Source organism: Crinia signifera, chromosome 4 (genome assembly GCF_055691185.1).
Source record: "Crinia signifera chromosome 4, ASM5569118v1, whole genome shotgun sequence".
Lineage (NCBI taxonomy): Eukaryota > Metazoa > Chordata > Amphibia > Anura > Myobatrachidae > Crinia > Crinia signifera.
Window position 1 is genome coordinate 228,267,726 of NC_139220.1, and position 18,840 is coordinate 228,286,565.

Sequence of the window (18,840 nt, forward strand, 5' to 3'; positions counted from 1 at the left end):
TGAGGACCAGGGTTGGGAACCACTGTACTACATCCAGAATTGTGACAGTAATATTGGCTGTCAAATGTACTTCTTTCACAGACAAAAATCTGCAGGTATAAAAGAACATTTCTACAAGCAAAAACATGAGTAACAGAAACACAAAGCGCTCACATGAGGTGGTTATTGGATACCTTTCATACTTCAAAGTAATTTTATTTCCTTACAAACATATCCTCTAACCACGATAAGAACTTAAGGTAATAAATAATACAGCCAACTATGGACAATATGTTTTTTTTTTCTTAAAATACATGCAAAGAAAACAGAATTTACTTACCTTGAGGATCCCATGCCAAATTATAAGTCACAGAACTAAGCAAAAACTGGCCTGTCCGAAGCCACTGATATTTAAGTTGCTAAAAATAAAAAATAAACATATTAGTATGTAAAAGGTCATATATGATATCTCAGAATGGGAGTCAAACTCAAATGGGTCAAATGGGAGACACTATTGTGTCAGAGTGAGAATTACATGCTACCTACTTTTTTCTTTATTGTGCTACTTTTTCCTAAATGTTTGCATTTTAACTCACATCTAGTGTACTGGGTAATAAAAGTAGTTTTTTGGGGGGCTAACTAAGTCCGTGGCGCAACAAAAAGGACTATTTGGTGTGACGTGAGGATACAGTAAGTATATGTGGATACATCTGTAGCTCAGATGGCAATTACCATTGATGAGCCTTATAGCTTCTCAACTCATCTCTGCAACAGGTTATGCTAATATGGATCAAGGAGGCCTATGTACTAATCCTTGGCAGTAAACAAAGTGCCCTTTTCTTGCTACTCTTCAATAGTAAATGCATCTAGATTATTGCCTATACTGCTCTGTGAGGCAGATGTATTAAGCCTAGTGAAGTGATAAAGCCAATCATCTCCTAACTGTCATTTTTCAAACCCAGTCTAAGTTGAGTTAGGAGCCGATTGGCTGGTGCTTTATTACCGACCACTTTATCACTTCACCAGGTTTAATAAATCTGCCCCTGTGTTATTGTATTGCTCCATTAAATATGTCTACTTGGTATGAGTGTTGTTTTTGACATTATTGTCACTAATGTACTTTCCAGATGAATGCTTATTTCCATTCTCCCGATCCATGCCTACCCTGGATGTTTGTGGTTTATGATTTATTAATCTTTTATTTGCTAAATTATAAATAAACCGTTTCAATAAAGTGGGGAGAGATAAACTGGGGGGGGGGGGGGGGGGGGGAGAAAAAGTACCAACCAATGAACTCCTAGTTGCCATGTACAAACATTAATGCAAATGTAATAAGCACTGGAAACATGGCCTATAACATGGCGGTAGGAGCTGAATGGCTACTTTATCTCTCTCAACTTTATGACTCTGCAAGGCTTAGTACATCTCCCTCTGTGTTTCTCTGATAAATGACAGGAGCTAGTTGGTTGGTAGTCTATCTCTGTACACTTTATCTCTTTCCACAACACAGTACATCGGTCCCTAGGTAACTAATTTAGGGGAAAACAACATATGTTTCTATCCGGGCCAGAACAGGCGTTCTATACCGGCAATAAAAGTATGCTAATGCAATTTCGATAGTCATATTTTGGGCTATGGAATTGCTAAAGCAAGCAAGTGCATCTACCACCTAAGAATGAAAAGAGACACCCACCGGAGCTACCACAACTCATTCGTAATTACTTACACATTCATAGCCTATACAAAATAACAGAGAATATCGACAGCTGGAGTGCCAAGGTTAGCCATCACTGGCCTATACATAATAACAGAGAATATCGACAGCTGGAGTGCCAAGGTTAGCCATCACTGGCCTATACATAATAACAGAGAATATCGACAGCTGCAGTGCCAAGGTTAGCCATCACTGGCCTATATAAAATAACAGAGAATATCGACAGCTGGAGTGCCAAGGTTAGCCATCACTGGCCTATACAAAATAACAGAGAATATCGACAGCTGGAGTGCCAAGGTTAGCCATCACTGGCCTATACAATATAACAGAGACTATTGACTGCTTGAGAAGATCTATGGCTATGCAGACCGGATGTGGCAGTAGCAAATCAAGCAACATGTGATTAAGCATCAGCCATACGGCTATCTCGGCCAAAGTAAAATATAACAATGGTTTTCAATATTTTTCCACCTGTGTATCCCTGGAAGGCTATGTGTAATAAATGTTTTTTTTAATGTACATAGCTATTTCTAACATTTAACAAGTTAAAAAAATATATAAAATGAACACTAAGGGGCATATTCAATTAGCCATGGTTATAACCCCCAATGGTGACTTTATCGCATGCCTAAAACTATCATGTTCTAGAAATTACAGGAATACATATATTTTTACTCTAATGATTACATTTGTTTTACAACGTTATTACTTTGAAACTGGAAGAACATAATTGACATCCAATATTATAGGCTGATATCAGTTGAAAGTTGTAATGTTAAGAGCACTGCCAGAAATGACCTGGATTCACTAAATCCAGATAATCTCTTTAATACAGGAAACACCAGTGATCATGTCAGTGTATTTTCCTGCCTGTTATCACAGATGTACACTGCAATGCACAGAGATCCCCAAGACATTACTTTCACTATTATTCCTTTCAGACCGCACCTCGGGACCCGGGTTATTTCCGTGTTGAGCTGCGGTGTGAAAGCAAAATTCCTAGGTTGAGCACACCGACATTTCAATTCAGGTTACAAACAGGGTTGAACACGGCTCTGACCCGGGTCAGTGTGTAGTATGAATGGGTAACCCGGGTCGAGCTTCAAGCACTGCCTCCTTCTCTGCCCCCGATGTTGCGCTGCTGCTCCACCCAATAATGCAAACAGTATTTACCCTGCAGAGAAGCAAAATAACTCACACAAATGTAACTCTCTCTATACGTTACATCTGCCCCACCTGCAGTGCACATGGTTTTGCCCATTTTGAGAACAAATTTGTACTGCAATCAGATCTGAATAAGGGCCAGTGTGTAATACTGTAAATTGATGTGGAGCAGTCACCAATTATATTTCCAGGTGTAAAATCATATGGGGCTTTAATCTAAATCTATTATATGCCACCAGACATCATAGCAATGAACTACAATACACATTACAGTCTATTATGCTAGTAAATCTTTGATGATTTTCTGTCTCATTTCTCTGATGTCTGATGATAGAAGTGCACTCCATGGCCTTTGCCGAGAACGAAGTCTATGTAGCCTTAAACAGGTAAGATAAGAAAGATGAACAGTATTTATTGCCATGATACCTGGTTGCATCACAGATACTTGGTTTGCATAGTAATGCAATATCAATGGGGAAAAAAATACCATATTCTGGAAAGTGGCCTTTTAGTACATTTCTGTATGTTGCCAACTAACAATACAACAAAAACATTAAAAAGCAAGAAAAAATATTACGATAAGATGAAAGACATCACAGCAGAATTAAAGGTTATTACTTACACTGTTTCGCTTGTGGGAGTTAACTGAAGCAAGTGGTTCAAATATACAAACTGTGTTTCCATATGAAGCAGCAATCTACATAGAAATAACATACAGCTTTCAATTACAGTAAAACGATAGCATTATATACCATACAGATAAATAAAACAAGTACTCATGTAATAAACAAATGCATGTTAATGTACAAGAGAAAACAGTGTCTTGTTAGCTTTGCTTACAATTAGAGGTCAATTCAATTAGCCACATATTGTCTCACCAGAGAGTAAAACTGGATACACACCTAAAGATTTATTTTTTTCCAATCTGTGTGGTGGGAACAAAAAATCTGGTAATGTATGAGAGCAAATGACAATCAACCATCTGCTCCCAAATACCGAAAAGCAGACAATGGTTATTCAGACAAATTGGCCTGTTGATTTTACAGTACTCAGTTAGGTCTTAATTGTGCCTTAACTGGAACATGATCGTAGCAAGATTTGGGAAAAGAAATTGGGCCAAATCGGATGTGTGTGACATCCCATCCGACCTGATACGCGGTCACGTGCATTTCAGATCGGACTTATCAGCGGCACAACGCGGGTGCTTTTTGGCATCCAAAATATATTGGGTCCAATCCGTAGGTGTGTGCCAGTGGTAAAGCACTGCTGGAACACACCTATGTGCAGGGATGGGCAGCAGCGGGTACTGGGCAGCAGAGTGGGAAGATGCAGCAGAATTTAATAAAATATTTTCAATGGACTTGGGCAGCCGCTGAGTGGCGGAGAGAATTCTCTCAACCAATAGCCGTCAGGCAAGTCTTTTGAAAATATTTTTTTAAATTCTGCAGCCGCTTCCCGCCCCGTTGCCTAGCACCTCCCCGCTGCCTGGGGATTATAAAATAGAACAACACTACATGCACATTTAAATCAGGAGCAAAAGGACAGACCTGGCTAAAAGGAAGATCGCGATTTACTGGTAGCTCATGGAACATTCACCAGTAGATCACAACCAACTTAACAAAAACAAACTTGTGATGACTTCTGTGGTCTCAGTGAGCTGGTGACATCATGCGGCTGAGAGACAGGGAACAAGTTGTAATCTCTCTACTGCCAGATATGTGTCACAATGCTACATACTGCGTGCAGCCAAGCAGCTAGCTCCATAATCCCTGCGTTTCTGCTGCTACTGGAGAGCACTCTGCCAGGAGATGGAACCTAGCAACACTTAAAGAAATACATTCAGGGCACGCTGTGAAAAATCATGGAGCAGAGGATCACAGAGCAATCCAGCTTACCCACTACCTGGAACAAACACATACTCCCATTGTGGGTATCCATGCATTCGGCTCCCTATATCACTACAATTATTGGGGAGCGCTCTGCCTGACACCTGACTTCAACTTCCAGAGTCTGAGATGTTAGTGGGTCAGAAAGACTCCATACACAAGTGGTGGGTCTATAGCGCAGTATAGGAATTGTGAAGGCAAGCACTGGATAGTATTTTTTACATGTGGAAAGTAATATTACATATTCATAAAATATGCTAGTCATTATTTAGATCTGACCATAAACAGAAATGTGACCAGATCTGTATAGGTTGCAAAGAGAGCTTATTTTCCAGGGTGCATTTTGTGTTTGCAATTTGTGTCCATATTCATAGCTGCATGGATCCCTCTGAATAGTCTGTACGCCATCATAGCTTTCTAAAGTATAAACCATGGTATACAGTCACCACCACTAATGCTATCAATTCTGCACAGAGGCAGCTTTAGACATCATGGGGCCCTAGGTAAGATACCGGTTTGGGCCCCCCTCAAACAATCACTATATTTTTGCTGCTAATTGCAGGTGGCAGTGATAGAGCAGAGTCTACCGGTAAATGCTCAGATGCATGAACATCGGCAGTGGGTACAAAGCTGAATCAGGCTCTAGGTCTTTTGGAAATAGGCCTCATACCTGTGTCACATTTAAAGTAAACTGACTGCCCACATACAGGGGATGAGACCATTTTGTGTGTCCAAACATATTTAATCCTATCAAATAACATAAAAGGAACTATGGGAGTGTGGACAGGTCTATGCGATGTCATGATGTCACGCAGTAGTCCTCTGGGAATGTTTTGGATGGTCACTGTATCCTTACAGGGCCCCTTAGTTTGCATTGTAGAAAATCCGCCTCTGATCCCGCATGTGAATGCCATTGTACATTTAGGTCCATTTGTGCAGAAAGGGGGTTTCTGGGGGTTTTGTGCATGCGCAGTAGTAAAAAATAGTGAAGTGCCCATTTCTGAATCAGGCCCTGTGATGGCATTTTGTGGAGCCTGCCTCACAGAACATCACTGCCCTGGAAAAAAAAATATTGTTTGATGTAGACATGATTATTGCTGTGTTTTTTATATATTTGCATTATTATGTGTGCTACTATTTCATGTGGACATTACTATTTTGACCACCATGATGCCTGCTTATGGTTATGAAGGAGCACCGAGTGTCCTGATTATTCCAAGCTTGCTGATGCCATGCAGTGTAAGCCATCTTATCAATACATTTTGCATAAGGTTTCAGTGCATTAATTCCGGAAGATCACCACTAAATAAGCGAACAAAAAGTAGATCCCAGGTCACAAAAGTCTGGCCACCCTTGCGTAAGTACAAACACAATTGACATTTAATGAATGAGCCAACATAAAATACTAATTAATATGCCCACTTTATATTTGAAAAGGAATACTAAAGATGTCCTTAAATACCTTGTTATAGTTTTGTTACCTATACATATTTTCAAAGGATTGCTAGTTTTTTATATATCCAAATTATTTTACACTATTGTACACCTCCTTTTTTATGTATGTTGGCTGATGTCCAAGGTCTATAACCAAAGGTGATTTCACGGTGATATCACCACTTAAGGAAAGTGTTGCTCTATATATCTACTATTGGGGCAAATGTATTAACCCCTTCATGACAGAGCCAGTTTGTGCCTTCATGACAGAGCCCTTTTTTTCAAATCTGACATGTCTCACTTAAGTGGGGATAACTTTTTTTTGCTTTTACTTATCCCAGTGATTTTGAGATTGTTTTCTCGTGACACATTGTACTTCAAGTTAGTGGTAAATTTGGGTCGATACAGTCTGTGTTTTTTTGTGAAAAATACCAAAATATCGTGAAAAAATGGAAAATTTAGCAATTTGCAAAATGTTAAATTTTCTGCTTGTGAGACAAATAATCATACCACTCAAAATAGTTAATAACTAACATAGACCATATGTCTACTTTATGTTTCCATCATTATTTCAACTTCCTTTTAATTTTTTTGGACACTAGGAGGCTTACAATATGAATAGCAAATTCTCAAATTTTCAAGAAAATTTCAAACACTGATTTTTTTAGGGATCAGTTCAGTTCTGATGTGACTTTGAGGGACTTGTATGTGAGACACCCCCATAAATGATGCCATTTCAAAAACTGCACCCCTCACAGTATTCAAAACAGCATTTTGGAAGTTTGTTAACCCTTTAGGTGTTTCACAGGAATTAAAACAAAGTGTAGGTGAAATTTCAAAATTTCTTTTTTTTTGCAGAGTTTCAATTTTAATACATTTTTCTAACGAATACAGTAGATTTTACTAGAGAAATGTGACTAAAAATTGATTCCCCCAATTCTTTTGTTTTCAAAAATATCCTATATGTGGAAATGTGAAAATGAAAAATTACATTTTTTTACACAAAAATGCAGTTCTGGCTCAAAATGTTTCATTTTCACAAGGAATGAAGGAGACAAAGCACCCCAAAGTCTGTGCCCCAATTTCTCCCGAGTACGGCAATGCCTCACATGTGACCAAAAAATACCAGTTGGGTGCATGGCAGGACTCAGAAGGGAAGGAGTGTTTTTTGGATTTTGCAGCACAGATTTTGGTGGAATGAATGGTGGGTGCTATGTTGCACCAATACAGTGGAACCCCCCCACAAGTCACCCCATTTAGCAAAGTACACCCCTCAGGGAATTCATCTAGGGGTATAGTGTACATTTCAAACCCCCAGGGGTTTCACCAATTTTGGTACAACTGGGCTGTGAAAATGAAAAATTACATTTTTTTACACAAACATGCACTTCTGGCTCAAGATTTTTCATTTTCACAAGGAATGAAGGAGACAAAGCACCCCAAAGTCTGTGCCCCAATTTCTCCCGAGTATGGCAATGCCTCACATGTGACCAAAAAATACCAGTTGGGCGCATGGCAGGACTCAGAAGGGAAGGAGTGATTTTTGGATTTTGCAGCTCAGATTCTGGTGGAATTTTGGTGGGTGCTATGTCGCATTAGCAAGACCCCCCAAGCACCAATACAGTGGAACCCCCCCACAAGTCACCCCATTTTGCAAAGTACACCCCTCAGGGAATTCATCTAGGGGTATAGTGTACATTTCAAACCCCCAGGGGTTTTACCAATTTTGATACAAGTGGGCAGTGAAAATGAAAAATTACATTTTTTTACACAAAAATGCAGTTCTGGCTCAAAATTTTTCATTTTCAGAAGGTATGAAGGAGAAAAAGCACCCCAAAATCTGTGCCCCAATTTCTCCCGAGTACGGCAATGCCTCACATGTGACCAAAAAATACCAGTTGGGTGCATGGCAGGACTCAGAAGGGAAGGAGTGATTTTTGGATTTTGCAGCTCAGATTCTGGTGGAATTTTGGTGGGTGCTATGTCGCATTAGCAAGACCCCCCAAGCACCAATACAGTGGAACCCCCCCACAAGTCACCCCATTTTGCAAAGTACACCCCTCAGGGAATTCATCTAGGGGTATAGTGTACATTTCAAACCCCCAGGGGTTTCACCAATTTTGATACAAGTGGGCAGTGAAAATGAAAAATTACATTTTTTTACACAAAAATGCAGTTCTGGCTCAAAATTTTTCATTTTCAGAAGGTATGAAGGAGAAAAAGCACCCCAAAATCTGTGCCCCAATTTCTCCCGAGTACGGCAATGCCTCACATGTGACCAAAAAATACCAGTTGGGTGCATGGCAGGACTCAGAAGGGAAGGAGTGATTTTTGGATTTTGCAGCTCAGATTCTGGTGGAATTTTGGTGGGTGCTATGTCGCATTAGCAAAACCCCTCAAGCACCAATACAGTGGAACCCCCCCACAAGTCACCCCATTTTGCAAAGTACACCCCTCAGGGAATTCATCTAGGGGTATAGTGTACATTTCAAACCCCCAGGGGTTTCACCAATTTTGATACAAGTGGGCAGTGAAAATGAAAAATTACATTTTTTTACACAAAAATGCAGTTCTGGCTCAAAATGTTTCATTTTCACAAGGAATGAAGGAGACAAAGCACCCCAAAGTCTGTGCCCCAATTTCTCCCGAGTACGGCAATGCCTCACATGTGACCAAAAAATACCAGTTGGGCGCATGGCAGGACTCAGAAGGGAAGGAGTGTTTTTTGGATTTTGCAGCACAGATTTTGGTGGAATGAATGGTGGGTGCTATGTTGCATTACCAATACAGTGGAACCCCCCCACAAGTCACCCCATTTTGCAAAGTACAACCCTCAGGGAATTCATCTAGGGGTATAGTGTACATTTCAAACCCCCAGGGGTTTCACCAATTGTGGTACAACTGGGCTGTGAAAATGAAAAATTACATTTTTTTTACACAAAAATGCAGTTCTGGCTCAAAATTTTTCATTTTCACAAGGAATGAAGGAGACAAAGCACCCCAAAGTCTGTGCCCCAATTTCTCCCGAGTACGGCAATGCCTCACATGTGACCAAAAAATACCAGTTGGGTGCATGGCAGGACTCAGAAGGGAAGGAGTGATTTTTGGATTTTGCAGCTCAGATTCTGGTGGAATGAATGGTGGGTGCTATATGGCATTAGCAAGACCCCCGAAGCACGGTGAAATGATGAACCTAATAATCCATAGATGTGTGGTATATTTTGAAACACTCCTTCATACATAGGCCGGGTTTGTCGGGGCAAGTTTCACAGTGGAAAATAGTTTCCTTTCTTATTCCCTTTTTATAGCAAACTTTGCACCTTTTTTGTGTCCTGCCCTTTCTTGCAGTGGAGGGGATTTCGTTGGGAAAATGCTGCCCTGGTACAATACGGGGGCCAGTACTAGAAGTACTGGGGCCCTCTGCCTGCTGGTTCCCAAATACTAGGCCCTTTATGACTTCCTCTTGAAAGTGCATAAATGTCCCCCTCTGGCCGGTAGAACGGAATAGCACGTAAGCGTTATACAGTGCCATCTGGATGATATACACGGCCAGCTTCTTGTACCAGATATTTGTTTTCCGCAGGGCACTGTACGGCTTCAGTACCTGATCTGAAAGATCCACTCCGCCCATGTACTTATTGTAATCTAGGATACAATTTGGTTTTGAGGTGTGGGTACTGGTACCTCGTACAGGGATGTAGGTGGTACTGTCTCCATGAATTGTTGTCAGTATAAGGACATCCCTCTTGTCCTTATATTTGACCAACAACATATTTTCGGTGCATATTCCCCTGCTTTCACCCCTTCTTAGTACTTGGGCAATGTGCGTTTTGGGGAGGCCTCTTTGGTTCTTGCGCACAGTACCGCAAGCTGCTGTACCTCTTGAACCAAGGGCCTTAAACAGGGGGATGCTGGTGTAAAAGTTATCCACATAGAGGTGATAACCTTTATCCAGGAAGGGGTGCACTAAATCCCAGACAATTTTTCCACTAACACCTACGAGGGAGGGGGGGCATTCTGGCGGTTCAATTCTTGAATCCTTCCCTTCATATACCCTAAACTTGTGGGTGTACCCTGTGGTGCTTTCACACAGCTTATACATTTTTATGCCATACCTTGCCCTCTTACTGGGAAGGTACTGGCGGAATTTAACCCTTCCTTTAAAATGTATAAGGGACTCGTCGATACTAATACATTTATCAGGGATGTATAGCTCTGCAAATTTGGCACTGAAATGATCAATGACCGGCCTGACTTTGAATAGCCTGTCAAAGGTGGGATCATCTCTGGGTGGGCACTGTGCATTATCGGTGTAATGTATAAATTTATGGATTGCCTCAAAACGAGCCCGGGGCATGGCCATACGGTGAAATGGGGTGCTGTACAGAACATCTGTACTCCAATATTGCCTAATTTGTGGCTTTTTTACTATGCCCATATGTAACACCAGACCCCAAAATGTCATCATCTCTACTGCATCTACAGGGGTCCACCTAGCAAATGATGACGTGGGGTTTTGAGCAATAAACTGCTGGGCATATAAATTAGTTTGGTCCACCATTAAATTTATAAAATCATCAGCGAAAAATAATTTGAAAAAGTCAATTTCTCTGAGACCTGTTGAATCAAATTGGATTCCTGGGATGGCCAAAAACTCAGGAACCTGGGGCTCAAAATTGTCTGGTGGTGGGGTCCATACGAGATCAATTATTGGGGGGGGGTCTCAGCTGCTCTACGGGGGCGTCTTTGAGGGGGTCCCTCATCATCAGAGGAGCTTAAGACAAATCCTTCAAATTCCCCGCTTGCCTCACTGGCTGTGTCAGAGTCAGAGGCAAGCATGGCATATGCCTCCTCCACCGAATACATTCTCCTGGATGACTGGGACGACATTTGGGATGACATTTGGGATGCCATTTATATTTTTGTGTTACTGGTAGTGAAATGTTTCAACACGTGTATAGTGTAGGGGGGGGTACAAACTTTATTTCAACCCGGGGGGTATGTAGTGTGTAGTGTGTATGTAGTGCAGAAAAAAAAAAATACAAAAAAAAAAACTTGAAGGGTTCAAAAAAAAAAAAATGGAAGGGGTTAAAAAAAAAAAAAGGTCCTGCGCCAAAAATTGAGCACAGATGTTGGTCAGTAACGTCCGTCACTGAACAGCGCTCAAAGGCAACAGGAATTTGATCCAAAAAAAAAAAAAAAATAGATCAACCCTGTGCCGAAAAAGCTGATCAGTGATGTACGTCACTGATCAGCGCACAGTGGCCACAGGACACACACAAAATCACAGTGTGTGTAAAAAAAAAAATGTAAAAAAGACCCCACAGCACTCACAAAAAATAAAAAAAGGTGATCAGTGATGCGACACTGATTACCAGTGAGGGGCAGCAGGTGCACAACCTTTGGTGGTACTGACAGGTATATATATAAAAAAAAAACCTCTGTACCCCCAAAAAGTTGCTGATCACCTCAGATATAGTGATCAGCACAAAAGGCGGGGGCAGCAGACACAAAATTTAGCACTCTCTTTCACTCTCTGTCACTATCTCTCTCTATCTCTCTATCTCTCACTATCTATCACTCTATGACACTGCAGCAGCAGCACTGACAGGTATATCTATATATAAAAAAAAACCTGCGCCCCCAAAAAGTTGCTGATCAGTTAATTTATACTGATCAGCACAAAAGGGGGGGCAGCAGTCAGTTATATAAAAAAATATATAGCACAATCTGTCACTATCTCTCTATCTCTCTATCTCTCTCTATCTCTCTCTATCTATCTATAGCTCTATCACACTGCAGCAGCACAAAATATAGCACTAGGCCTCTCTATCTCTCTCTATCTCTCTCTATCTCTTTCAGTTATATAAAAAATATATAGCACAATCGGTCACTATCTCTCTCTCTATCTCTCTCTATCTCTCTCTCTATCTCTCTATCTATAGCTCTATCACACTGCAGCAGCACAAAATATAGCACTAGGCCTCTCTATCTCTCTCTATCTCTCTCTCTCTAACTCTCTCTCTATCTAATAAATCGCAGCAGCACAAGATGTCACAGGATGTCACAAGATGTCACAAGCATAAGCAATATCAATGATCAGGTAAGTATTTTGGATGGGTTCTGGTCAGTATAGGCGGCAGCTGGGCACGGTGACCGCACTGCACGCTATTCCAGACCGGAATGGCGTCTGCAGTGCAGTCACCGTTAGTTTAAACCCCCCTCCATGGCTGTGATTGGTCCGTCGGTCCGACGAACCAATCACGGCCTTTGGGGGCGGGAGGGGTGAGGTGGGGTGACACCAGTGTCACCCTTACACCCCGCGGTGATTGGTGCTGTACTTTACAGCACCAATCACCTCCGATCCCGTGTCACCGGCGAACGTTATTCGCCGGTGACACAGAAAACGCTGTGAATGGCTGTTCACAATGAACAGCCAATCACAGCGATCGCCGACGGGGGGGCGGCATCGCCGCCCCCCCTGGGCATGCACGGACATGTCTGCTGTCAGGGACAGCAGACATCGTCCCTCTGTCACTGCGTCTCTAGACGCAGTGACAGTTTTAAGCCATGACGTATATATACGTCAACGGTCGGGAAGTACTTCCCGGCCATGACGTATATATACGTCAAATGTCGTGAAGGGGTTAAGCCTTAACAAGAGATAAATGCAAGGGTGATAAAGAGAGATAAACGTCCAGCCAATCAGCTCCGTACTGACTTTTTTCAAACACAGCCTGTAACATGGCAGTTAGCAGGTGATTGGCTGGATGTTTATCTCTCTATATCACTCTTGCATTTATCTCTTGTTAAGGCTTAATACATCTGCCGGTACTTGTGAGTTATCCGGGCTGCCGATTTTTTCATCGCGCCCGAAATCGTGGGTATCGCGTCGGTCGTGGCCGTTATAAGGGGCCGCGACGCGATGCCCGCGATTTCCCATAGACAATAATGTTAAAAGACGCGATGGACCCGATTTCCCATAGACAGCAATGTTAAAATAAAATGACAATGTGAAATTGGCCAATATGGCCATTTCACATTCGATATGTTTTATGGCCCCCCACCACCGTTAACGCCACCCCGCTATTGACACCAACCCGAAGCGTGGCGAGCGCAGCGAGCCCCGCGAGGGGACGCGGACACCTGTGAAGCCCGCAAGGGGATGCGGATACCTGTGAAGGTATCCGCGTCCGCTCGCCACGCTTCGGGCCTCGGTGGCTCGCTGCGCTCGCCACACTATTCTATTCTCACTCCACGCCCTAGTGGATAGTAGGGGTATGAAAAGGTCGGAGGACGCGTACCGCTGCGCTCGCCACGCTTCGGGTTGGTCTCAATAGCGGGGTGGCGTTAACGGTGGTGGGGGGCCATGAAACCTTTTTTTTTAAAACATATCCAATGTGAAATGGCCATATTGGCCAATTTCACATTGTCATTTTATTTTAACATTGCTGTCTATGGGAAATCGGGTCCATCGCGTCTTTTAACATTACTGTCTATGGGAAATCGCGGGCATCGCGTCGTGGTCCCTTATAACGGCCACGACTGACGCAATGCCCCCGATTTGGGGCTAAATCGCGGGCATCGCGTCGGTCGGGTGTCCTTAAGTTAACTAAACTTAAGGACAAAATCGGCAGCCCGGATAACTCACAAGTACCCATCTGCCCTATTGTTAACTATAGATCCCTCCTAACTCTTTGTAGGTCTGTTATTACTCAGCTTGTTTTATCACTGTTTTTTCCAATTGTAAAACACAACGGAATATGTTGTACTATATGAGAAACTGTAAATAAAAAAAATGGTACTTATATGTTAGTTGGGTGCCCAATTTACATACGTACGCTTGCGGAAGGAAATCGCATTGCATGTCCCGTTTTAGTGCGATCCGATGCGATCCCAGTACTTTATATGCACATAGTACTGATGTATGCATTTTAAAGTAGCGTAACTATGTTTTGTGAATACATTTAAGCACCACACCACTATCCACACCATCCCGAAGCACGGCGAGCCTCGCAAGGGGTGGCGGAACGCGTCTTCCCGACCTTTTCATAACCCCACTATCCACGTGGAGTTGATTTCATATAGTGTGGCGAGCGCAGCGAGCCACTGAGCCCCAAAAATGGCGAGTGTAGCGAGCCCAGCGGACTACTTTACATGTTTTACTCGTCCGCTCGCCACGCTTCGGGCTCGGTGGCTCGCTACGCTATATAAAATCAACTCCACACCGACGTGGATAGTGGGGGTATGAAAAGGTCGGTAGGACGCGTTCCGCCGCCGCTCGCCACGCTTCGGGATGGTGTGGATAGTGGGGCAACGCTGCACTTGCAACGCTATAGGGTGGTGTGGATAGTGGGGGTGCTGTGTGTACTAGGGGGGTACCTACAATTGGCAGGACAGTGTAAAAATCGCATTGCATGCGTGAGGTACGATGCGAAGCGATAAGGCCTGAAAACATAGCACTGTCTATATTTATTATTAATATTGCATCGCATCCTGTAACACACTGGACATGCGATGCGATGCGATTACTTACGCAGAATAGCCCACTAAGCAAATAGCTTAGTGAGCGCCCAACTAACATATAAGTACCAAAAATATAGTGCAACAGATGGAGAAATCGGTTAACTTTTTTGTCTGTTTTTGCATAGATCAGAGAGAAACTAGGGTTATTTGTGAGGCTGCTCATTCTACTATTGCCACAATCAGGATTGTCAATTAAGAAAAAAAAGATATCAAAGATAACCACGCCTAAAGGCTGATGGATCAGATGTAAAGATAACTTCTGGTGCAGAAAGGGCACTGTGTTAAGGTGAGCTATTATTATTATTACTACCTGGGAGCATGTGACGAGAGAGGGCCACATAGAAACCATCATAGACACACAGATGTGTAAAGATACCTTTTGGTGCATATAGGGAACCTTGCCAAGGTGAGATACCACTACTTACGAGTGACCAGCCAGAGGGGGATTCTAAAGAAACCTTTACATGCATATATGGCTCTGGCAGACAGGTCAGTTTGTGTGACTTTATCCACCCAGTGTGAAATTGTGTCGCAGTAACATCACTGACCTGCTCTCCCTTTGTCCCTCTCTTTCATCTTCAACCGACATTGGGGCAGATGTATGAAGGGTCGTTATGGGGAGAAGGGGTATCAGCGCACGTTATGTGCACTGATACCGCTTCTCCCCCATGTATGAAGGAGGTGAGATGCGGTAAAGGACAGGGGCGCTATGCGCCCCTGTCCATATCGGCGCTGCTATCTAAATGATAGCAGGCCGAATGTATGAACGGTCAGCATCGCTGACCGTTCCGCACGAAGCCTGCTTTGGCTTCGCCAGCATCAGGCTGGCGAAGCCCTATCTAAACAGCAGGGACAGCACTGTCCCTGCTGTTAGGTCTGGGCTGCACTGGGGCTCTCGCGTGAACAGCGAGATCCCGCGCATGCCCAGTGCGGCCGGCCGGGGGACAGGAGATAGCGCATCAGTATTAACTGATGCGCTATCTCCAGAAAGGGACATCACCGGAGGGGGGAGTTAACGCTCCCCCGCTTCGGCAGACAAGATGTTAATACATCTTGTCGATGTCCCTTCCTGCTTCGCCTCGCTATTGAGGCGAAGCAGGAAGTATTATAGCGGCGCTTATCGCGCCGCTATGATACATCTGCCCCATTATGGGTTATTCTAGTTCAAGGCACAATCACTCTCTAATGGACAAAACCATATGCACTGCAGGTGGGACAGATGTAACATTTGCAGAGAGTTAGATTTGGGTGGGGTTTGTACTTCAAACTGATATCTATATTGCAGTGTAAAAATAAAGCAGCCAGTATTTACCCTACACAGAACCAATGAAACACCCAAATCTAACTCTCTCTGCACATGTTACATCAGCGCCACCTGCAGTGCACATGGTTTTGTCCATTAGAGAGTGATTGTGAATTTGCGAGTGAACTAGAATAACCCCCACTGTCTGTGTGACTACTTACCCGTGGAGTACATCCATCGAATGGGAGGAGGACCACTAGTTTATACATAATCTAAGGCAGCGCAATAGTGTTCATCATTTGTCTTTGCGGAATGTCAATTCCTTCTTTAACTTATTTAATAATCAGGAATGTCCCTATTTCGCCGAACTCCTCCTATCGATCAAACAACACCATAGGCTCCACTAACTTTGTCTTTTAACTATTTTTGTACATTTTTATTTATAGGGTGTCAGCAAATATCTTCACATGGAAAATGATAATAAATACAAGAATTGCAAAATGCTAAGACAGACACTACAAGAGGATGAAAAATATAAACAGTGCGATATACTCTAAGTGACTAACAGTTTGATAGCATGCAGTAGCAGATGAATGAAGTAGTGATAAGGGAGGAGAAGTGAAGAGAAGTGGCCCATGGCAACCAATCAGCTTCTCTGTATAATTTTATATTATGCAAATTATAGATGTTCGTTTAGAGATGATTAGGCCACTTCTTCTCTGGCTCACTTCTTCTCCCTTATCACTGCTTCATACATCTACCCCTCAGTGACATAGGGCCTTTAGTAGGAAAGGACAAAAAGGTCCAGAGCCGAAGACTGAGAGGGGGAGTGCACTGAAGATAAGGATAGTTCATAGAATCAAGAGGGTGGGAGACACTGCTGTAAGACTTAAGGTGCCCATACACTAGTAAGATTTATCTTCAGATCTGGCTGGTTGGAACAAAAACACGGTTATGGTCGAGTGATAGTTTGTCAGTTTTACAGCATTTCCAAGCAAATGGTAAAGTGTCATTTGCTCTCATCTATAACCATGTTTTTGTTCCAACCAGCCAGATCTGAAGATAAATCTGCGTGTGTATGGCCACCTTTAACAGTATAGGAAAGAGGGGTGATTTATTTTTAAGCGGACTGAGAAAAGATGATGGGGTTGAAAACAGATTGTGAGTTAAGCATGCAATGAGGATTGGAGGTCTTTATTTAACAGATGCATTTTTTGTGGAACATATGAACCAATTCCTGTTGGTAGAGAGTCTGATATGGTGTGAGAGAGATATGTTCAGGATAAGTGAGGAGCACGGGAGAAGTCCTAGATGCCCAAGTGAAGTCAATAAGTGTGAGGAAAAGCAACACTTGGATGTAGAGGAAATATCTGGTGAATCTTTCTCAAAACAGGTCCCAAAAGCACAATAGCACCCACCTGCTATAAACATTTTTATGGTAATTTGTCAAAATGAGGGCTACAGGATTGCACAGTATTGTACATTGCAAACAAAACATGCAATCAAAAAACAATGCAAAAAAGCTGTTTTGATCAGTTCTGGAATGTTAAGGCCCCCATACATTAGGCCGACTTGTCCTAGGGTCAAGTCGGACCCAATTTACCTGCGAGCCGCCCGGCAGCTCCCCGGGAGGCTCACATACAATTTGGCACTTGATGTGCCATTTTTACATGGGATAAATCGCATGCGATTTATCCCATGTAAAAAAAAACCCCAGGGAGCTGCAGGGCGGTGAGCAGTAGTGGGGGCGGGCAGCGGTGGTGGGGGCGGCCAGCGGCGGTAGTGGGGGCGGGCAGCGGCGACGGGCGGCGTTTGCGGTGAGCGCAGTGTACTTACACATAGCAGCAGCGGCGGGGACGGGACGCGCAGTGGCGGCTATTATATTTTTAAAATACTTGTCAAATGACCGGCCGCTCTCTGATTGGCCGGAGAGCTCTCAGCCAATCAGAGAGCGGCCGGTCATTTGACAAGTATTTTAAAAATATAATAGCCGCCACTGCGCGTCCCGTCCCCGCTGCTATGTGTAAGTACACTGTGCTCACCGCAAACTCCGCCCGTCCCCGACGCCGCTGCCCGCCCCCACTACCGCCGCTGGCCGCCCCCACCACCGATGCCGCCCCCACTACTCCCCCGGTGTCTGTATGCATATGCCTGTCAGGTGGCAGGCATATGCATACAGGGAGGTCGGACGTGATCGTATGTACAGACCGTCCGACCTCCCTGATCCGGTCCGATGCGCACGGGACCGCGCATCGGATCGGATCAAATGTCACATACCTACGATTTTGGGCCGATTTCATCCGATTATCGGCACAAAGTGCCGAAATCGGATGAAATCGTCCCAAAATCGCATAGTGTATGGGGGCCTTTAATTAATGCTGCTTTCCCACTGCAGACCAGTTTAAAGTACTGGTAATCTTAAATGGTATTTAAAACGGTATTAGCATTCCCACTGCAGCAGATTACCGTTTTAAATACCATTTAAGTACCATTCCCATTGCAGTGAACCGTGTATAATGTAGAGTGCCTAACCCCCCCCCCTTCCCCCAGTGTAAAGAGTGCCTAATCCCCCCCCCCCCAGTGTAAATAGTACCTAACCCCCCCCTACCTGCCCTGTGCCCCCACCTCCCCTCCCCTTGTACTTACCTGTGGGCAGTGGGGAGGCAGCTGGGGTCATTGCAGGGTCCATGCAGGATACAGGCAGTCCCAGTGCCTGATGAGACCTAGTAGTTCTCACTTTTCGCATATGTAATGAGTGCACGTGCATACTAATGAGCCGCTCATTACATATGCGCATATGTAATTAGCGGCTCATTAGTATGCACGTGCACACATTACACATTCACAAAGTGCGAACTACTAGGTTTCATCAGGCACTGGGACTGCCTGGAGGC

General features: G+C 43.5%; 1 protein-coding gene across 2 annotated transcripts in view; it reads right to left on the bottom strand.

Annotated features, from left to right (window-relative positions):
• Positions 1-18,840, bottom strand: part of DMXL2 (Dmx like 2) — a 122,471-nt gene that overhangs the window by 83,758 nt on the left and 19,873 nt on the right. For both annotated transcript variants that reach the window (XM_083183914.1, XM_083183915.1), the window contains exons 3-4: positions 3,480-3,554; positions 320-398 (exon numbers count right to left, since the gene is read on the bottom strand). In XM_083183914.1, the coding sequence (XP_083040040.1) occupies positions 320-398; positions 3,480-3,554 (154 nt within the window). The remainder of the gene's footprint in view (positions 1-319; positions 399-3,479; positions 3,555-18,840) is intronic.